Source organism: Varanus komodoensis, unplaced genomic scaffold (genome assembly GCF_004798865.1).
Source record: "Varanus komodoensis strain SLA01 unplaced genomic scaffold, ASM479886v1 scaffold89, whole genome shotgun sequence".
NCBI lineage: Eukaryota > Metazoa > Chordata > Lepidosauria > Squamata > Varanidae > Varanus > Varanus komodoensis.
This window is the reverse complement of record NW_025336587.1, coordinates 1,082,033-1,104,550: the sequence shown is the minus strand read 5'-3', so window position 1 is coordinate 1,104,550 and position 22,518 is coordinate 1,082,033. Positions and strand designations below refer to the sequence as shown.

The 22,518-nt window shown below is 45.9% G+C and overlaps 1 protein-coding gene across 8 annotated transcripts in view; it reads left to right on the top strand.

The window, feature by feature from the left end:
- The window catches only part of KDM4B (lysine demethylase 4B), a 163,758-nt gene that overhangs the window by 42,624 nt on the left and 98,616 nt on the right, over nt 1-22,518 (top strand). For all 8 annotated transcript variants that reach the window (XM_044417508.1, XM_044417509.1, XM_044417510.1 and 5 more), the window contains exon 6: nt 20,565-20,614. In XM_044417508.1, the coding sequence (XP_044273443.1) occupies nt 20,565-20,614 (50 nt within the window). The remainder of the gene's footprint in view (nt 1-20,564; nt 20,615-22,518) is intronic.

The window sequence follows — 22,518 nt, the reverse complement described above, 5'->3', positions numbered from 1 at the left end:
GAGAGTTACAAACTCCACCACCAGTTTGTTAGCCAGGCTGTGCAATAGCAGAGGCAGAGGTGATGTTACACCAGTGAGCAGGATATTTATTCATTATATTTATGCATCAGTGCCTTGCACTTTTACCCAAGCCCTCTTCCACGTCTTTAAAGAGTCCCATCACAATAGAAGCCTTACTTGTGTGAATCCCCGTAATCAGATTTATATAGGAGCACAGTGATTTAATTTGTAGCTTAATCAACCTAAGCTTTAATTGATTAATCAGTGGGAGCCAATTTAATTAGTGGGGCTAAGGCCGCATTTATTAAAAGGGGTTAGTCATTCTCATGTGTTACTGTAATAGAAAATGAAAAAGAAGTTGACCTTTCACATTAGTTTTTGTTGGACTGTAAATCTCACTCCTTAGTGTCTTAAAAGGTGCTGATATTGAAGTGGTGGTAATAGGCAGATTCACTGAAATTCAGTCAGTAAACAAGTTCAAACAGATGGTTGACTTTTTAAAAAGTCTGTGCTTCTTTAGTTCTGTTCTGTGTGCCATCTTCTGCAGCAGCATTTGGGGCAGAGGTGTTTTAAAACCTTGTGCTCAGTTTATGAAATAGAGCCTGAGTTCATCAGAGAAACATTGTCTGTAGCAAAAGAGGCACATAATTTATATGCCGCTTGGTTACCAAAAGTAGTTGCCTACTGTCAGGGCCTGCCTCAGAGAATGCTGGCGTGTTTTTGGCTGGAATGGTAAGGAATTGGGAAGCTGGTCCTGTATTTCAGAGAACTGCAGGCATTATGTCGGGCCAAACTATGCCTGACTCCTGTCTAGTGTACATAACTGAAGCCTGAGTGCAACAAGAACCCACCAGGTAAAGGAAGGAGGGTTGTCAGTCTGTTGCCTTCTGAACATGAAGAGGGTCTGGGAAGTGGATGCTGGTTGTCTGCCCAGGGCACTTGGCTCTGCATTTTCTGATTCAAGGCCAAGAGTCTCCCTGATGCACCGCTGTCATACCACAAGTTTGAAATCACCATCCCTTGGCATGTCTGCCTTGGCACTGGGGTCAAATCTGTGGGGCAGCAGTGGGGAGGAGGATGAGGGGCTTCAAAACCTCTTTGGTGCTGCCACTTAATTTTGTGTTAAACCTTAAACCTCACTGGGGGGCTGTGTGTACTTCTCTTCCTCTAATTATAATATATGGCTCTTTAATGCCTTGCTGTAATTACCACCTTTTCCCAACCTGCCCCCCACATCTTCACATTCAGTCACATTCTGCATTCCATACTAAACCTCTTCTGGTGGTCGGAGGTGTGCATGGTATCAGTTAAACATATTATATATAATTGCCTTATGCACTTATATGCAAAGATGAAAATGCAATACATGGCCAAGTTACACTACTGCAGACTGCATGCTTTCTGTTGAAGAGGGAAAGAAGCTTAGCCAGTTGAACACTTTTCTGTCCATCCCATTCCACACATGGGAACATTGAGGTGCCAACCTTTGAACCTTTCACAGTAGGGGCACATAACATGGAGCCTGAGCACACTGTGCAACCCAGACGGCTTGGCTGGTCCACCCCCACCCCCTTGGATGTATCTGTTGGCACCTGTGACTCCTTCAGAGCAGAGGAGTTAGGTGCCTCTGTGCAGGCCATTGTTTGTGACCTGCCATGCCCCACCCATGGCAGTGCTTTTACTGTCACAGTCAGGATAGTTTCTCCAGTTTCCAGATGTGCCCACAGGCCCCAAAGGTTTGGTTTGTTTACCTAAATACTCAAGAAGAACCAGGAGGCTTGGGAGCATCAAGGGAGGTGTTTGGAAACAGTGGTGCTCACAGGTACCTTACTGGAGACCCAGTCATGGTCATTTGCCTACTGTGGGCTAGAATGGTGGCCAGCTTGTCCCTTGCAACTTAGGTAACCAAAGCTGAGTGTGTTTGCCTTTTTAGAAACTGAAGAGTTACAGCTTTTATTAATCATATGATGAAATGTCTGTCTTCACTGGGGCACTTGGGTTATACTAATCCTTTGACAAATCATTTTAAAAAACACTCTCTGCAAGAAGACATGAAACAGCCAATCATTTCTCTCTCTCGTAAGACGGAGGCCTCTTCAGGGTCTTGCAAGATAGAAAACCAGTGAGAAAAATCAAATCAGTTTAGGGAAGCTGGAGATGCATTGGCTAAACCTGTCCTGCTCTGGACCCTTTGGATGGCATTGCTTACTGGCCTGGACTGAGACTTTTGTGCTTGGGGCTTTCATTCTCATGCTGCAGATCTGTTACTTTGGAGAATTTTGGTCAGGCCCCAGTGATAACATGTCTAAATTTTTCCTTTGGTTCCTCATAGATTTAATTAGCAAAAGTTTTGGATGTTTGTAGCATCATTGGAGGCAATAGCAAAGTGATGGAACTAGTGTGATACTAATAGCTCTTTAGTGGCCAAGTGCATTGTGGCTAGTTTTGCTACATAGCTTTGCATGCAGAATTTACATCTGTCTCCCGACCAGATCTTCTTTCTCAAAGTCAAGGTTGAATCCACCACCCACATATAATGACTGTCAAACTAACAGCATGGCCAGTCTTCCCATGGTTCCCTCTCTGGCTTTGCCTTTAGCAATTGTGACGCCTCTTGATGCTGCTAGAAAACTGGCAGTGAGAAAATGATGCCATGCTATATGGATGGCCTTTACAGCACTTTTTGGTGCTGAGGGCATCAGTTTCCTGATTTGCTTGCTTCTATCCTTTTTTCTGTTTCAGAATGGATTCAGGCCATCACCTCATGTCTCTTGGGCAGTGCTTTCCACCTTCCACTAGCCAGTTGATGGCTCTCCAATTTTTACTCATCCTCTCCTTTGCCAGTCCATTAATATGGTTAAAAATATGTCTTTGCTGCTCACAGTTCCAGTTTTACGGTGAAGTTGATCTGCTTACCAGCTAATGTTTTCCAGCCATTGGCTGCATGTGAAGTTCATCTTTTTACACGGAAGGTTGGCCTTTTAGTGTCAATTATATCAGCCCACATTTGTGTGAACTTTGTACCCTTTGCACTCATCCCTCAATGTGATCTTTCCTAGAGACAAGGTCCTTTGCCTTCCAAGTACGCATTTATTATTTAATAGATTTATAGCCTGCTTGTCTAGGTAAATCATATAAATCAAATGCCAAATAATGAAATCCGAAAAACAATATTAAATACACAAACCACTGGTAGAACATGGCTGTGCAGTGTGCCCTGTCTAATTATATATTTTGGATGGCAGAGTGTTAAAAGTTTTCAATAAGCAGTTGGGTGGCTGCGGGGAAGTGGCAGGGAGCATGTCTGTGCTTCGCAGTCCTCCGGCTGACTAGTGGGGCTCCTTGCAGTGACGTCTGCCATAGATGGAGAGGCTCATGTCCCCAAGTGACTTCTGCAAAGACGAGTGGTACTGTATAGAGTAGCATGCTCAGAGAGAAAAGTCTCTCTCCACAGTAAACCTTTAAACTGTGTTGGAGGTGATAAAGGAAGGGTGGAAATGCAGAGACAAGGAGTTAACCCCCCCCCCCCCCAGCTGCCTGTTCTCACAGTGGCCAGCCTGATGCCCCAGTGGAAAGACCACAAAGAAGATGCGAGTTGAAACACACCCTTCCACCTGTGTTCCCTAGCGAGAGCATGTGCAGACATCCTGCCTCCAGTCCTAGAGGTGGCATATCTGCATTGGGGTGAGAAGCCATGGATAGTGTTCCCCTCAAAGCAAGAGGCCTGTGGCAAGTTTAGGAAGGGACCACATGGCCCAGACCCCTCCACCCGTATTCAGTGATACCTCTGCCATGGCATATCTACCCCACAATTTCATATTAATTCAGCTGCTGTGTGTTACGGGGAATTAGCTTTAACAAATGACAATCATGAAGAACCCTGTTGACTCCGACGTAAAGCCCATTCAGTCCAGCTTTCTGTTTGCATTGTAGCCAACCAGTTGTCCACAGGAGACCCAAAAGTGGAATAGGAGTGCAACAGCCCCCTCCTACCCATGTTCCTTAGCAATTGGGGCACATAGGCATACTGTCTTTGATCCCCCGCCAGGATTAAATAGTCTCCTAACCCCATGAATTTGTCTAACCCCCTTTCAAAGCCATTCAAGTTGGTGGCCGTTACTAATGTGAATAACTTAACAGAATACTTAGCTAGGTCTCACTTGAGGATCTTATTTGAGTGCAGCTTCCTAACCCTGCTTTAGGTAGCTGTGAACTGCCTTGGAAAGATTGTGTAAAATGTGTGGTTCAAACCTTCTTGTACTTGTGAGGTTCATGGGTTGACCTTGCACAGGTCACTGGCTCTCAACTTAATCTACTTGACAGGTGTGGTCGGGACACTAAATGAGAGAGCATTTGAACTCTTACGAAAAAAGAAGCAGGATATGGGGTTTCTCAAGGGCTGGTTTTTCTCTGGGGCTTTTCCTGACAATCTTAATTAAGTTAAAGCTGGCCAGCCAGCCCTGGCTTTGTCATACAGAAGGGAGTAACATGACGGTCATTAGCAAGCGGTATTCATCTATTGAGTTAAAACCCTTTGATTGTGGGGTAATTTCTTGCCCATACCAGAGCTGATTCCAAACTGAATTCCCCCCACCCCACAGAGGAGACTGCATCCTCAGGGAAATTGGTCGAGCAGCAGGGATGCCAAGCCTTGATTAATTGGTCTGCTCTTTGACTTGATGGCAAACTGCTGGGCTGGTGAAGTAAAACTGAGCCTTCGGACCCTCCCTGTTGCACAGTGTCTCCCTGCAACCAGAGGTGGCCTTGGCTTTTCAGTGTGGTCCTCACTTGGGGTCTTCACAACCTGTAGTAGCCAAGCTGTGGCAGGGGGCAGGTAGGGCTGAAAAGGAGGGGATTCTGCCAGTGGGACAGAGCAGGGGGAGGCAAGGAAAACATGGCTAGAAGGGGGAGGCAAGAACAGGCCTTGGTGGGCCTTAGGTAAGCTGGAGGTGCAGTCCTGGCTGCCTCCCTGCTACTGCAGCAAAGGGGCAGGAGGGAAGTATCTTCCTCATGCTGCAGTGCTGACAGCCTATGGAACAGCGCCCCCAGTGGTAGTGCCTCAGAGCGGCCTTCTGCACCCCAGGTCCTCGGGGAGGCTGGCTAACCTCTTGCTTTGGGGTGGAGTGGACTTGGGCTGCATCAGCCATTCGCATCAGCCATTCGCTGAACTCTGGGGCTATAATTCTGCTATCTCTCAAATTGCATGCCCTCCATTTTCAGTAGTTGAAAAAAGGGGCCTTTGGCCTCCGCATTCGTCTTCATGCATGGGTGGCATGTGGAAGAACTTTGTCCTCAGTGCTTTGGAGCCGCATTGAGGGAACCTCCCCTTGGGGCTGAGGGAAGACACAGAAAAAGTGCTATGCCTCAAAGAAACCTGTACTGCTCCACCCTTCTGCTGAACACCCTCTAGTCTTGTATGTCAAATCTCTTCCCTCTGTCCCCACTGAAAAAAATTGCTCTGCAATCCTGAATGGAAAAGGAACAAGATATATGGCAGTGCTTGATTTATGGCTCAGCTGTACCACCGTTTGGCAGAGCAAAAGCTCTTGTTGGTTGGTGAGCTGGTCAAGGGCCTGGATGGCCCTGGCACCTGCCTGCTTCTTTTAGTGGGTGGCAGGGAGGGCTGCTCCCTCCCTCCGTAGTGGCCCAAACTACTGGTGAAAAGGGCTCTTCATTAGAAGTCTCTCCATGTGTGTGGGATGTGTGCTGCTCTGGGGACTCGTGAAGGAAAAATGGTGCATACATTGAGATGCAGGGTTTACGTCCACCAGTAATTCGGTGATAGATGGGAGGAGTGCAGCATGGAGTTATTAATACAAGCTTTCAGGCTTCATGCACCGCAGTCATTAGTTAATCATTGTGAACCAGCCAGCCCACCTGCTCACAGTCCGGCAGACCCTCCTGCAGCCAGTGGGCTCCCCTCTCGTCCTGCAGGAAGAACTGTCACAGTGGATGCTTCACTTTGCCGAAAAGGCAGATCCCGTTCTGCAGGTGAGGAAAAGGTGAGAAGTGCTGCATTATGAGGCCATTGATGTAGCCTCAGCTGGGCCCCGGAATGGGTCTGAACTGGAGTGTTCGGGTCTCCCACCCAAACACCACTGGGCTGAGTCAGTGGGAGAAGGGTGCCCTTTTGGCGTCTTTTAAATTGCTTTCTTACTCTGGCATAGAGGCTGACCATCAGAATCTGCCTTGTCTGTGAAACAGGCTGTGTAAATGAATGGGCTGCCTCTTTCTCCACCCCTCCTCCAGTCCAAATAATTCATCACAGCTCTGTAGTCTGTCAGCATAATGGGGGGCGGGGACGCGGAGGGAGAAGGCTCCAGCAAAAACATGCTCTCCCTTAAAAAGTAAAGTGAAGGAAAGCATCTGCTCAAAGCTTGGCCCTAGTTTGAAATGAAGATCTCTGGAAATTTGACAGCATCACAGATTGGGTTTAATAACAGTGTGCACACTTAGTCTTTTCCCTATGCTGTGCAGTTTCCCCCCAGGGGCTTCTCCCATGGAAGCAAAGTGGCTGGTACAGGCAAGCAGGAGAACAAAGGGCAGAAAGGAGTCCTCCTCTGTCAATTATTTGTTACTGGTCAGTCTTAAGGGATGCGCCTCCCTTGACTCAAGGAACCATTCTCTTCTGCTAATGTTGTGTTCAAAGCAGCTGCACCCAGCTAGTTTTTGTGAGGGCTCTCCTGCTATAGCTGGACATATGTTTGGGGCTTGCTTATGCTGGAAGATGCCTCCAGCAACTTTGAGCAACCTGCCTTCTATCTGGTGACATCCAGAGAGGTCCAGGCACTGTCCACACCTGAATGTACACATTAGCAACAAGGGATGTGCTTTTACTCTGTGCTTTGTACTTTGCATTATTCTTTTCTTCTCTTAAGGAACAGGAGCAAGGGACACTTCATGTACTTCATATAATAGAGATGGCCATATTTCTGCATTTCCCATCATGAGGACTGGCCATTGCACTCAAGTAGCAAAATTTCTGTCCTGAGAGCACACCAGGTTTTTCGGAGCCAGCATGTCCTGTTGCACCTCTGGCTCGGCATAAAACAAATATTTTCAGATTTTGTGAGGCTAACAGCAAATGTTTAGCTGCCAGAGTGACTTCCAGTCTCAATGAGGTCTAGAGAATGCCACCAACTGTTGCTTAGCAGACTCCCTGCACTTTGTCTGCTGCTGCTGAGGTCCATGGTGGTTGTCTTATATTGCCAAGTGGGGAGGAGATTAACCATTGTGATTGATGCTCCCACATGTTTTAAAGGACTCTGGAACCATGAAGCAGGTTGTTTGGGTAGGTCCAGCTGCTTGTGGATCATGTAAAAGCCTAACTTATCTGGCATTAGTGTGAGGGAGTTCTCTATAGCTTCTCCATAGTTTGACATATCTTGTAGGGTTGGGTCAGGTTGAACTGCAGCTCTTTAGTTCCTTGGTGGAGGATGGGATACCTTGGCATTGGAAATCTCACTGCTTACCTCTGCCACTCTACTGTTTCATGCTAGCAGGAGCTATGTATTGTTAGATGAAGGAGATGTGCACGGGCATCATGGGCATCTCAAGGCCTGATGGTGTGTGTGCTCAGGGATTGCCACCTGCATGGATGCACTTCTAAAGCAGGCAGGATTTTTCCAGGCTCAGCAGAGGAAAATGTCTCTTGGGTCCATGCAAGTGTAATGGTGAGGCTACCCTGTGAAGCCGCTGAACTGCTCAGAGCCCAGGTGGTGCTTGAACCCTTGGAAGTGTCATGTGTTGACTAGCTGATGCTTGACCCCTCAGAGGAGGCAGAGGAATGGGCTGCCCAGGGGAAGGCTTGAGAGCCATCCCACTCAGCCCTGCCTTGCATTATACCCCTCCAGTGGCCTGCAGTGGGGAATGGACAGCCAGTCTGAACCAGTTCAAGCATCCTGCTAAAATCCTTCAGAAGAGGTCTTTGCTTTATATTTTAGTTTTTTGGAAGACACTCCCTTCTAGCTTTTAGGATCCCAGAAGTAATTCTGAGATGCTGCCCGCTGGACATAAATATCAATTTCTGTCTCTCCTCCACTCTCCCAGTTCTGATTAAACAGTGATGTTTTGGGCCCTGTTCTTTGGTGCAGAGGCCATGCCTCTTGAAGTGCTCCTTTTCTCCCCATTGATGAGCATTGTCCCACTGAGGTGTCCACAGACCCTAGGGATGGACTCGTAGCAAGCCATTTCCACTGCAATGCCTTGCATGGATTGGCTCTATGTTGTGCATGGGTGTTCCAAGAGCAGCCTGGGCTTGATGCAAGCTTGTGCCCATGGAAAGGGGCAGTTGGCATGTACCAGCTGCTGCGAGGTAGGAACATCTGTCACATACTGCTGCACCTGTAGCAGTTTCCTTTCCACTCCATCCCCATGTTACCATATACCTACATTCCCCAAATGTTCCGAGGGGAGGGGCACCACATGAGCTTGCTCAAGGTGGAGCGTGTTTTCCTAAACCTTTTCTCGCTCAGTGCTTTCTCTGCTCCAAGTCTGCTCCCCTGTTTAAGCCATTTAGGGAAAGGCAGACCTCTAGAGGGCTGTGGTTTCAGAGCCATTTTAAAGGCATCGTAACCAAAAAGGAGGGAGCTTAAGTGAGGAAGAGGGTATTTCTGACCTCTAATGTCCTATAACTGGGACCTTGTCCAGGAGAAGAGAGTGCTGGAAACACTTGGCTTGTGATTGTATGGTTTTATCTAGCAGGCATTCAGCAGCTGATAACAGAGGTTGACATTTTTCATTTTTCCCCACTAAGAATTTAATAAATTTCCTCTTCTGTGACAAAAGGCTGCAGGATTCTGTGTTCGAAACCACTTTGCTCAGATAAGTGGATTAATGCTGATTTTGGCAGTGCAAACGGCTGGCATATCCAGAATTCTGCAGCCTCATGTCACACTCCTTGACCAAAATCATTCCTGGAGACACTGTAGGGGGTGGGAGATGGCAAAGCTGACACTGAAGGGTATATGCATCTGTGTGTCTCTTCCTTTTCTGAATTTGATGGGTGCTCCTGAAATTTCTGTGCAGAGCTCTTGGCTGCATCTTTTGGAAGCTGCGGGCTTGAGTTCTCACTGTTGGACCTTAGGTGATTATCCTGCCCCGCTCCCCATCTATAATTTCCTCTGTTTCATGCTTGCAGGGTGTTCTTCTGTGGGTGAGCAAGTACATATTCCTTCCTCTGGAAAGGAAGTAGGACATTGAAATGGATAGTGCCTTTTGATTAGGCCCTCTCAGGCTTGCTGTTCATTCCCTTCCCACTCCACCATCACCGTATGGTACAAAACACACCTGGGAGCCCCTTCCTTTCCTAAACCCCTTGTTTTTACCTTATGAGGGCAAGTTAGGCTGAAGGGCTCAGTTTTGGGTCAAGGTGGGATCAGGGGATGGTGAATCCTTAAAAAACAAAGATGAACAAGGAAGAAAAGCTAGGTACATTATTATAAAGGCTTGGGCTTTCCTGCCATGCAGAATTTACCTTTGATGTGAGAGAGCCCTGTGAACAAGAAAGGGTCCCAGTTTTTCTGCTTCCCTTCTGTTAACCCCGAAGCAGTTTCACTCAGATCTACCTGTTTATCTGTTAGAATTCCAGGGCTTTTGTTTCTACAGATGGCCATTGCTTGAAATCACTGATAGGTGCTGATTAAAGAAACCAGATTCTGTCCTTTGCTGTAGAATTGCCCATTGAAGCTGGAATGGCAGCACTTCCCCAGAAGCATAAGGAAACTCAAGTGCAGTGTTCATAATGCGAGGAAAAGGCTTCTGAGGGGAAGGGTGTTGGTGTTTTCGGGTGTTGTGGGTTTGGGGCTGGAAGGTCCCCCCCCCCCCCCGTTGTCAGTCTTTTGAAGTGGAAGGGGCTGCTTAGGCAGATCAGTCACTTTAGCATTGTGTGATCCCAAGGGTTGACAACAGGTGCTGGGAGAGAAAGGTTTCTTTCCTAGAGGCATGATTTACAAAAGTCCCAGCTGCCATAAGAAGTATTAAAGGAAGAATGTGTGCTCTTGGGTTAGTTATTCTCAGAACTCTTGAAGAACTTTGTGGGGAAGGACTGTGTAGGATTGGCTAGGTGAAGATATTGGGGTGTGACTGGGGAAAAATGTGATACAAGAGGTAGCAGCTGAACTTAAGTGATCCATTACATTAAATGCTCTGCAAGGGGATCAGATAGTCCTGGCTCATTCTAGCTTGTGGTGCAGTTGTGTGTTGTTTTGTTTCTGCTGTCCCTCACCCAGTGTATCGGGCAAGAAAGTAGAAGCTGGAGCTATGCTGTGCCTGCAAAAGTTGCTTGCCCCCCTCCTGTGCTCATCTTTTCTCAGAGAAGGAGGAATGCTGTGTTGGAAACTTGAAGAGGCAGGCCTGGACTTGTTTTATTAAATGGGTGGCAGATCCTGCTTGTGGTGGTGGATGTATGCATCTGTTCTTTTGGCATGCAGAGTTGTTTAGGATAATGGTTTCCTGGTCCCCAGGTTGTGAACAGAAATGCCTGTGTTCATATTATTTGTCCCTGGGCACATTTGCATCTTGCAGAGATTTGAATAATGGCTTTTCTGTTCTCCTCTTCTTCACTGGGAAGGGGCCTTGTTGGTATTTTGTTTCTGGGAAGGGTCAATCTTCTTGAAGACAGATAGCTAGCCCTCATTTAAAATGCGCGATTGCTCACTCTCTTCTGGTTACTCTTGCTGATTTCAGTAATTATAGCGTGTTAAAAATGATGTGGGGCCTCTTTTATCCAGACCTTGTGCAGACACTGTGAAATTAACTTTTCGTACCTTCCAACTTGAGTTTGGATGGAACTGACATTTTCAAAAAGCTTGCCAGTTGAACCCTTTGCTCCTGGCGTTTGCTCTTTGGTAGAAGGAAAGCTGCAAGGAGGTCGAGTAATCTAATCATGGCTTAATTGCAGTGGTGTAGAAGCTGGGGTTGTTGGTGGGGATGTGTAACGGCTTTCTAAAAAAAAATTGCATCTCATTGAAATTTTTGTTGGGGGAAAAAAAAAACTGGAACGACTTGAAGGAGATCCCAGAACGATGATGGAAAGCAAGCTGTATCATGGAAGGGGCTTGCCGCATTCTTTTCCAAAGGTTCAAAGAGTGATCATGCTTCACAATGAACAATTGCTTCCTCATTTAGTTGTGTGCTGTTTCATTTCTCTGTATTTGAAAAAGCACAGAATGGGCACCTGCATTGCAAATATAGGGCACCTCATTTCTTGTTGACTCATTTTTAAAAGCCAAGATAGCAGAAGCCAATTGTAGTTTGACACAGGAAAATAAACCTTTTAAAATGCCAGAAGGATCTCTCAAAAGGAATTTTCCTGCAGAACCAAGCAAGTTCATAATGAGTCTGGTAGGCCTTCAGATAGATAGGTCCTAAGCCATTTAAGGGTTTGGGTTTCATTTTACTGTCCCATGCAATTTGGACAGTAAAAAGGCCCACAGTTCCCATCATGCTGTTCCCAACAGCTGGCTGTGGAACACTCTAGGACACTCAAGGCCTTTTAATGTATAAACTTATGTGGGATTGTGCCATTGTGAATTGAGTCTGCAGAGCAACTGGCAACTAGTCCTGGCATTTTGAGACAGGTGTGATATTGTTCTCAAACTTAGTGCAGCTGCTGCATCTTGTAGCAATCAGTTTCTGGGCATTTTTCAGGGGTGGCCCCATGTACATCACATTACAGTTTTCTAGAGCTGATGTAACCAGGGCATGGGTAACTATTTCCTAGTTAATAGGTTAGGTGCTGCCTAGGGAAAATGCAGAGTCTTTCTTTGGGGTTTCTAAGATTGGACATCAATGCAATCAGGTTCTTTGTGGGGTTCAAAATATTCTTCCATAGAGTGGAGGTTGGAACAGATGTCTCCAAGGAAGTGAGAGAACATTGTGATCTGTTAAAGAAGAAATTCTGTGATCTGCTGTGGAAAATTCAGAAATATCAACTGCTTAAAGAAAGACAGTGGAAGAAATGGTTTCAGGTGAGAACCATTAAGCTTGTAACAGAGGAGAACCAGTGGAGAGAGCAAGGGCTTGCTTGAGGCTCCTGTGGCTTGATGAAAGCAAACTTTTAATAGCATTCAGTGCTTGGGAATCAGTCAAATTACCTTTTCCCTACTTACAAGAGATGTAAACCTGTGGGGGCTACAACAAGAATTAGCTGGAACAGTCCCCACAGAGCAGTTGTGCCCAGTGATAACTGTATATCCACGAATCTTTCTGCCTTGTCATCTTTGATAGGTTTTCCAATTCAGTTGTTGTACCTCGAGATGGTTGGTTTGTCTTCCTTTTTCTTGACACACTCATTTAATTTTTAAACTCTCTGGGCATTTGCTTATTTATTTTCATTGTTCTTGATAATAATTCTAAGCCGTTAGAGGGGAAAATTGTATTCAAAAATGCTGTTTCACACTTTATTTGTTTGATGATGTGGAGTGATAGAAAATAACACATTTGCTTGCTTTTATAGTCTGATAATTATTCACATCCATCAAGCCATTCCAGGAGAATAAACAACATACCAAGGAAATTGCACTATTAATAGCATTCTCTTCAGCAAGAATGAAGGCTGTGTTTCTCATGGGACTGTCCAGTGAAGAGGCCCCCATGAACCAAGTGTAAAACCTCAGTAGAAAAAAGAAAAAGGATTCCAGTGCCATGGCATTTCTCAGATCAAACTCTATGGAGATGGTGGCAGTGCAGGCAAATCTAGAACAATGGCAAAGCATGGAGAACACCAGAAAATGGAAAAACTCTTCAGTTACTTTCCAACAAATAAACAGAAATAAGTATCCGTCTAAGGCAGGAGTTCAGAACCAGATTTTTTGAGAAGGCCCCACTCAAGCAAATTACCCCGGTTTGGAGGCTGTTTTCCAAATCTCTGATTTTACTAGTGTCTGATTGTGCCTTTCATTGAACAGGTTATTTTTCAAGTAAGGTAGCTTGCAGGCACTGAAGTTCAGTACACTGGATGGATAGTGGGATGCTCTCCATTAATTGAAATAAGACAGGACACTTCCCCCTGAGGCCAATACATGCCATGAATTGGGAGGAGATGGATGGAGAGCAGACTGACAGTGCTGGCATAAAGATTGAACAGACATTGACATCTCCCTGGGGCCATGCTGGTGTTCTTGCTGGCACAGCTGTCTGGTGTTGGCAAGGCCTGGTGGTTGTTCTCCATGGTTTTGCAGTAAGGTGTTCCACCTGAACAGGAGTGAAGGCAGGTTCCCTGCAGCTGCGTACCTTTTGGCCCAGGACTGAAGCACATGTGATTAGGAGAGGCCAGACCAGATCATACAGGGATGTGGCAGGAAGCCTGATCTGTGAGTGGGTGTTCTGCTCTCTGGTCACACATGAACATGGCGCTCATGCATAGCTTGGGAAGCAGTGGTGTCTGCGTTGCTTAGGAAATGCGCCTCATTTTTGCATGGTACATGTGTCTGCTAGGCTTTGCTCCCCATTTCTTCCCTGCAGGAGGCATCAAAAACACATGAGTTTGAGTTGCAGAGTTCTCCTTGGTTTATGTGATCCACCAAGGAAGAATTACTGTGTGAATTTACAGGCGCACCTTTGTCAAGTAATGAGCAGGTCTTCAGCCTATGCATTTAGTAGTGCTAATAACAATCACCACAATTAACTCTTGGGAAACTGTATCTTCAACCCATTATAGTGAATGGCGATTGAGAGTTAACAGTGTTACACAAAAACTGGCTGCCTGGGAGTGATGCACAAGAGTTTGAACTGTTTCCTTTGCTTTCATCCAGCAGCCCCACCAGTCCACCTGCTCATATTTATCCCTGTCAATTACTTCAGGCTCACTGAAATTCAAAAGCAGCTCCTCTCTTTTCATTGGCTGGCAGTTATTCTTCTTCCTTGGCACTAGTAACCCAAGGAAGGACTGTTTATTAGTCCACTGTTTTTCTCTCAGCCATGGCATTGATTAAAATGTAAGTGCACCCCCCTTTACTGTGCCTTGGTGGGGCATGCATGCGATATACATCATGATAAACTGTATGTTGCCCAATTAGAGATGGACTCATGCTCAAGATCCATCTCTGAAGAAAGGGACATTAAGCCTTTAACCCACATCCTTGCTAGAACTTGTCTGAAGAAAACAAATTCATTGCACTGTGCACGAAACACCAGGGAAGCAAAGACAGGCATGATGCAAAGAGAAAATTCTTAGACAAATTCAAACTGGCTTTCAGGGAGCAGGCAGTGCCCCCACCTTCTCTACTAAAACTGCACGTACAACTTCTGGAATGGGGACACCCTGCCTGACAAATATGTGTTGTAGCAAGGAGCTGTTACTGATGCACAAGGGTCTTGGGAGCAGTTTCTTTGACTGTGTACAGGAAAACCGAGGAGTGGGGAGGAAAGCAGTAGCTCTCAACCTGTTGGGTTACTAGGGGTAACCCAGCAAGCTTGACTTCGAATCATGCAGCCTAGGGAGTTGGTAACTGGTTGGCTTCAATAAGATTTGAGGGATAAAATGGGGACTGGCAATGAAATTGATGAAAGCAAGGAACATCTGGTGGATCTGAAATAGCTCTGCAAGGAGTGAGATTCTTTGGCTGTGTTCTTGGTTCTCACTTAGAATTTTTTTTGTGGTCTAGCTAGTAGCTTGCAGGGGGAGGAGGATTATGCAGAGGCCTTAATACAGCTTGGTTCCTAGGTTCCCCAGAGTTACTAGGCGTGATGGAGTGGCCTGGTTTTTGGTCATACATGAGAGCCTTCCAGTGAACAAAACACAGACTAGTAAAATGTTTGCAGGAGAGAAGTGCAGTGGGAAGAGGGAGGAAACGGAACCAAGAGGGAGGTTTGGCTTGCTTTTCATCCTGCGGAGAGGCCTGATTGGCCCCTCTGTGAACAGAATGGTAGACTGCACAGGTTCGATCGAAGTGTGGCCCTTTGCACGTTCATATATATATATTTATATATATATATATAGCGATTTATATCCTGCCTTTTTCCTACAAAGGGCTCAAGGCAGCTTACATCATTCTCCCCCTCCATCTTATCCCCACAACAACAACCCTGTGAGGTAGGTTGGGCTGAGAGTCTGTGACTGGCCCAAAGTCACCCAGTTGGCTCCATGGGTAAGCGGGGACTAGAACCCAGATCCTCTGAGTCCCAGTCCCATGCTCTTAACCACTACACCACACTGGCTCTCCAGTGTGTTATGTTAAGCAGGGTATGGTAGGAGCTGGGGTGGGTTTCGCAGCATGCCTGCTCCCCCGGAGGCTCTGCTGGTGAGTGATCAGAGAAGGGTGTGGGGCTTTTTTAGCTGCAGAGCAGTCTGTTCGTAGAGGAATGTCTAAACATTTGGCTTCCTTGGTACTGTATGTAAAGAGGTGTGCTTAGTTTGTAAAGAGAGAGGGGGTTTGTATACGCTTCTGCTGGGTGCTCCTACTCTGGAAAAGTCTTAATAAATAAGAAACTTATCTGGATGGGAAGTGTTTCTCAGTGTCCCGGAGAGAAAAAAGTGTGTTTCACTGAGGCAAGATCCACTGAGTTCTGCCTGCGAGGCATATCCCCCCCCCCCCCGCCATGTTTACCTACCAGGTTGGTAAGTGCACTTTCTGAAGCCATCTTCCACCTGTCCCTACCAAATGAGATAAGATGGGTGGCTGCCGAGGAGAGGACCTTTTCAGTGGTGGCACCCTCGTTGTGGAACGCCTTCTCCAGAGAAACCTGCTGGGTGCCCACATTGCAGTCATTTAGGTATCAGCTGAAGACTTTTTAACTCTCTGAAGCACTTTAATATCTTTAGATCACTGCCCTTCTGTCTCTGCTGCTTTTGCTATGAAGTTGTGCTGTGGTGGTGGTGGTGGTTTTAACTCTTCATTTTATTGTCTCCGGGTTGTATTCTATGTATTACTGTTTATATTTTGTTTTTAATCACATTTGGCTGTTATTTCTGTTACATGCAATAGATGAAGCTCTCTGGGCCATTTGCGGCAGCACTAAAAATAGAATAGAAAGCACCCATTACAATTTAGGCACCATAATATTACAACACAAAATTTAAAATCCAGATTTAAAGCCAAATTTTAAGAACTGCAATTGCTCACTATAGCTTGTCACATTACAAGACTTAGGTTCAAGTCTCCTCTGCAATACTGTCTTATTTTGTAGATTTGAAGGCTACCAGGCTGATGCTGGAGGAAAATGTAGCTAATCTGGCACGCAAAGCAGCACAGTATATCCAGGGCTCAGTGGGGCACGCATTTTCATACCGCACATATGTTGTAAATCTCTAAAATTTCCATACACCTTTTTTGTAAATATCTTAATGCTGAAGAATGAAAGCAGCTTAAAACACCGTCATCTGCGATATCCCATCCAATACCTGGAGTTGCTAAAATCCACAGTGTTATGTCTGGCAGATCTTCAATTTAGTCTGGGCCACACACATGATTCAAGTATTTATAATTTGAAATCACCTTCCCAATGCAGCAGCACTTAAAAATGTCAGCAGTGACTTGGGCATGGACCTTACCTTATGGTCTGACCAGTGTCTCATCTTGACCAGAGCTGAGACTGGCAGTGATTCCTCAGGGTCTTGGAAGAAGTTGTCCTCCCCCGCCCCCGCATCAGTTCAATTTTTCAGGTGCAAGAAACCTGACAGTGTAGACTCCCTGGAGGGCAACCTGCCTGTTGCCACCATTACTGCCTCCCAGCACTCCCTTCTTCTGTGGCTTGGAGAGGGCTTGTTAAAAAGAAAGTGGTGGACATCTTCTCACATTGTTCCTAACTTCTCTCATTCTCATGTTTGCAGAAGCTTCTGCTTTTCCCCAGAGCCCTCTGAATACTTCAGAGTATTGGGAGGATGAGAAACTTGGCAGTGCGTACAACTAGAGGTTTACTAAGGAAATATCTCAGAGCCATGTGCTGGGGAGCATGGGCATTCAGCATATGGTTCTCTCCTTCTTGTGCTGGCGTGCACTCATACATTTTGAAGTGCTGCAGTTGTGGAAAGAACATGCCATTTGCTTTTGATAGTTTGTCCAAGTGCTTGATTTAGTGCCTGTACTCTCTCAAAATCCAGTGATTGCAAGCTTGCCCAGAAGCACAGTACCGGCACTTGGGGATTTGGAACATATCTGTGAAAAACAGCAGTAGACCCCCCCTTGCCTCTCCCCTTGCAGCCTGCTTTTCCCAGAGAAAGGGCAGTCTGCAGGCAGCTGACCCATTAGGGCCAATGATTTAATGAGACGAGATCTGGGAGTGCCTGGCTGTGCTGCCACCATAGTGACTGGGTTTCAGCACAACTGGCAGAAATGATATTTCTGGGTATTTGAGTGTCTCCCTTTTGTTTTGACCCCTCGCCTTGAGGTTAATGAGTGAGCCATTTGATCTTCCCTGACATTTTGACTTCCTCCCCTCTTTCCTCTGTTATCACTGTTCTGCCTGGCGCATGGGAACAAGAGAGCTTGAAACGCAACATTAAATGATTGTTTGGCAGGAGGCAGATAGGACAAACACTCTTGTTGTCATGTTGGTGGGTGGTTTGGAAGCAAACCTGTCACCCCATTACAGCAGAATGGGTGGGATGCCAGCACATAGAAGTTCCCACTTGGAGGTGGAGCCTCAGGAAGAGAGTTCTGAGAGCACAAATGGGTGTTATCTGGAATGGCAGTGCTTGGCATAAAACGTGGCATCCTTGCAAATTGGATTGCTGATGTTGTGTCTGTGTCCAAAGATATGAGGTGGGGAGCAAAAATTCTTCAACGGGCTCCAGAAAAGTGCAGATGCTAAGTGTCATCTTTCCTGCTAAACATGCTTGTGTCACCTTTGGCTATACAAATTACATGGAGGGGCAGAGGTGCCCTTTCTGTTATTGTATTGTGATGGCTAAGCATTTTGTATTTCTGAGATGCTAGAACCAAGTGTTGAGAAGCCAGTGTCAAATGTTTGACATCATTCTGTTGAGCCAGACCCTTGGTCCTTCTAGACCAGTATCGACATGAACGGGCAGCTGCTGCCTGGTTTCAGGCACAAGTCTTCCCAGCATTACCTAGAGGTGCCAGACAATGAACTGGGGACCTCCCCGTGGTCTCTGAAAGGGAGGAGGGAGGTCACTTGCAAGTGCCAGCAAAATGTGTTCTGTTTCTTCTCTGTCTGGTGCTCATGGGGTCAGGACTTGAAAGTTTTTCCTCCTCCCCTGCTTTTAAAGAGTGCAAATGTAATTTCCTGGGTTCCTGTCCAATCAAACTGTTTTTTAATTCCATGTGACACCTTTCTAGATCTCTACGTATTGCTGTTGCATCTGGAAACTCTGATAACACAGTAGCCTTGGTCCAACGTATTAAACTTTTAACATCCTCAAGATTCAATTAATCTTATCTTTACAACTCCCAATAACTGGCAGTACTTAAGTGAAAATAACATAGTAGACCAAAGAATGTGGCATTAATCATTAGCTGCCTCATAGCCGTGTATTAGTCCTTTTCCAAATCCTTTTGTACATTTCCAGAAGGAATGGAATAGTTGGGTTTCCGTCACTCCTTCCTTTCTCCCCTCCTTTCTTCCTTTCCTTCAGATGGTGGTTAATCCCACAAAGCAGTGTTTGGGTCTGGATTAATGTGTACTTTTCTGTTTCATGTTAGTGGTGAATGGCTCAAAAAATAAAAATCCAAGATGAGCAGAACTAAATTATTTGATAATTACACAATTTAAAGGGCTATTGTTGCGGCTTTGTTCAAAAGGCTCTGGTTGACATTAATAGATTCTTCTTGTTGTGTAAGATTAACTTTTACAATTCTCCCCTTTTCTTGGAAAATTTGTGTTTTTAATCTGTTCTAAGCAGTCAGTTTAAAATCACCTTAAAATGTGAAGTTTTGAAGCTCCCTGTTATACAGGGTTTTTTATTGGCCTACCTTCTTACATTAGATTGTGAGTCTTTGATCTTTTCCAAGGGAAGAAATCACTTTGGTCTAAAGAGAATTTGGCAAATGATTTCTTTCCTTTCATTAGAATTTCTAAGATACTCTAAAACAACTGTTTTCTGAGGTTTCATGGTGGGGGCAAGATCCGAATTACCTGGTTTTTGGTACTGTGAACAGAGGCATGAGCATACATGAGAAAGAGCTACCTTTCAGCTCTTGCGGTGTTGGTGCCCTGTAGGCACCTGCACTCCACAAGGTGAAAACCAGAAAGGTTCCCTAGAAGCTAGGCAGAAAGCCCCTGCCTTGTCATGTGCCTTTTTGTGCCCTTCCACCCTGAGGCCTTTTGCCGTTGGCTGACTGTGGCAACCAATTTCCAGTAGTGTCCCTTTTTCCTCACCCAGTTTCTCTAGAAGCAGGCGAGGGCCCTTCCAGCAGCAGAGGCAGCATCTCTGGGGAGCTAAAGTCTGCTGCAGAACACACTTCTGTGGCTCAGGTGTGGTGGGTAGATGCGGGCAAGGGGATGTGGAAGGGCAAATCCTTGTGTCCCATAGGTTCCTGCAGAAGCCACCTTCTGCAGCTACATTCAGATAGACGTCTGAGCTATCCCCAGATGCTGCCCTTACCTAGCTGTCTATATAACCCCAAAACACGGAAATGGGACTGGAAAGGAAGAGTAAGATTTACATGAAGCCGGATTCTGCAGCCAGCACTACACTTAGCTGGAGTTTTCTTGCTTCTTATGGAACCACAGTATGTACTAGCTTTAACTCTTGTGGTATTTTCATGGGGTGGGGGGAGTTTAGGAGGGAACGTTTTTCCTTGATTATAGCATAGGCTACTTTAAAAAATAAATCATGTGGAAATTAGCTAAGCAGAGCCCTCTCTGCGTCTTGGGAGGTTCCCCCTGTCAGCCATAGGAAAGAAGAGGATGTGTCTAGAAAGTAACAGTGGAGGGACAAAGTGCTCCTTCTGGAGAACAACTGGCCAGTGCTGTCTTGGGTACAAAGTATGTACACAAGCATGATGCGCCTTCATGAATCACACTTTCAAGACACCTGCACTGTGTGTGTGTGACAGTGTGAACACAGCCTCAGAGCAGTTCTGCTCATGAAAGCTAACTGCTCAGAGATGTTGTGAAATCATTTCCTTGAAGCTTTTCACAGAGCATTTGGCAGGGGGCCTGTTGGGGATGCTCAAAGATACCATGTAGAGGCCTGGGGACCAGGGCCAGATTAGTTTCACTTTGCTTCCAGATTTGTGCTTTTGTGGCCCCAGATCGGAGAAAGTGTACATTCCTGCTTCTTCGCCCTGAATGGGACTGTCCCTCTGCATGCAAACTTGTCTGCAGTGTTGTTACAGGGCTGCGGACAAGAGGCAGCACTGTGTGGGGGGAGATAGCCTTGTTGTGGTGTCAAAGTACTGCAGTACCTTCTTTGAGATGGGGTTTCAAGGATGGGTCTCCAGATACAGGTGGTCTGTGGTGTGTCATCCCAGCATCCTGTATCCAGATAACTGCAGGATTGCCTGGATCAGGGGAGTGGAAGCGTGGGCAAGCAGAGAGGATATATGGCATACTTCCAGTAGCTCCACAGGAAAGATCCTGGCATGTGTTTATTGACTTATAAATAGAATCTGCCTGAGTGAGTGGGCACTACTGATGAGAACTTGTGTTTTCCTTGCCAGGTATGCCATCCCTCCAGAACATGGCAAGCGTCTGGAAAGACTGGCAAAAGGTAAGCATTTTGATGGTATGAGTCAGTGCCTAAAGCAGCTCATTTCAGATGTTGCATGATGTAGCCCCACCAGAAAAATGGCATGCATGGTGTGTATCACATGGCATGTTCATGTATGTGTTCTTCATCTATGACAGTGTTATTTATGGGTGATGTTTGACTTATGTATACTGTATGTGACACTGGGAACCATTCAAAGTCTCTGTGGCTGGATCCTTTCTCTCTCCAAGGGGGTACACTGAATATGATCCAGGGAGTACTTTGATCAGCAGATGTTAATCCAGCATTTACCCAACAAACTCTTTGTCCTGGTTTGCATGTAATGATAGTCTGGAGTATGGCTTGTTGTCTAAATCATGAATTGGTGTTCAGGCGTAGCTGTTGTTGCATGCAAAGCTGTAATATGGGTTAACTATGGATTAATAACCACAGACAACCTGGAATTTACAAACCAGTAGCAAGCGGTGAGTTCTCTGTGACATCTCTTCCCAGGTTGTGCTTGATTAACAACCATGTGCAGGGTTCACATGTTCTGACAACCCATGCATTAATCGATGGGATAGTTTATTATTTTGTAAGCCATCCCAAGATGCTAGCATCGGACAGGTTGGAAAAGCTTTTAATAAATAAAATAAATAAATATTAAAATATCACTGCAGGTTTGGCATACTGAATTTGAACCAGTTGAATATCTCCATGTAATGTTCATCCATGATCTCTCCTCAACCCCCCCCCCCACCAATGTTCTGATAAAGCTTGCCCTGCCCTGCCCTTGTGGATTGTCTGGATTTTGATGTAGCGGTCAGAATACAAGAACTGGCCTTTGAATCGAGGAGTTGGAATAGTATGCAAAGGCTTTGTGTTTAAATAGACAGCAGATAGTTTGGAAAAGTTCCAGCAGTGCCTAGCAACCTGGGTGAGATGCCAGTGCACCTGTGGTGCATCATATTGAGAGAACTGCTTGGCATACAAAACTTGCACAAAGCATTGAAGAGAAGAGAGAAGCTGAGAAGACATGTAAGAGCATCATTTGACACCTGTTTGTGTTGTCAGTGCCATGTTTTTCTGTTTGAAGCCCAAGAAGGAAGCATTTTTATAGCAGTTCCCTTAGAGGGGCAGGGGGAAACAGGTGGAAAAAACTTCCACAGCGATTTTGTTGTCAAATGCTCTGTCTCACCTGTCTGCTTAAAACCAAAAACCTCACACACCCTCATAAAGCAGTTTGTAATAGAAATTTCAGAGAGAATATTGAAGCAGCGTGTGAAATCAACCTTCTCTCCCCTGTTACAGCGCATGGTGGCATCAGTGGTCCCAATTTTCAAAAAGGGCAGTAGAAGGGACACGGGGTATTACAGACCAGTTAGCCTTACGTCCATTGTAGGAAAAACAGTGGAAAGGCTCATAATAGAGAGAGATCTAGTGGTGCTAGATATGGAAGGGAGGCTGGCAGCCACACAACATGGCTTCCGCAAAAACAGGTCCTGCCAGACAAACCTCGTGGAATTCTACGACAAGGTTTTGAGATGGCTGGATGGAGGGGATGCAGTGGATGTGGTATACCTGGATTTCAGCAAGGCCTTTGACAAAGTGCCCCATGATATCCTGGTGGAGAAACTGAGGAGTTTTGGGATACAGCAAAGCACTGTCCGGTGGATTAGGGCATGGTTGACTGACCGAAAGCAGAGGGTAACCATTAGTGGGGAATCGTCAGGATGGTGGCCAGTGACAAGCGGGGTCCCCAGGGCTCTGTCCTGGGGCCGATCCTGTTTAATCTTTTCATTAACGACATGGAAGAAGGGGTGAACAGTCTCCTGATCAAATTCGCAGACGACACTAAAACTGGAGCAGTGGCCACAACTGAGGAGCAGGTACTCCAGATCCAAAAGGATCTGGACAGACTATGA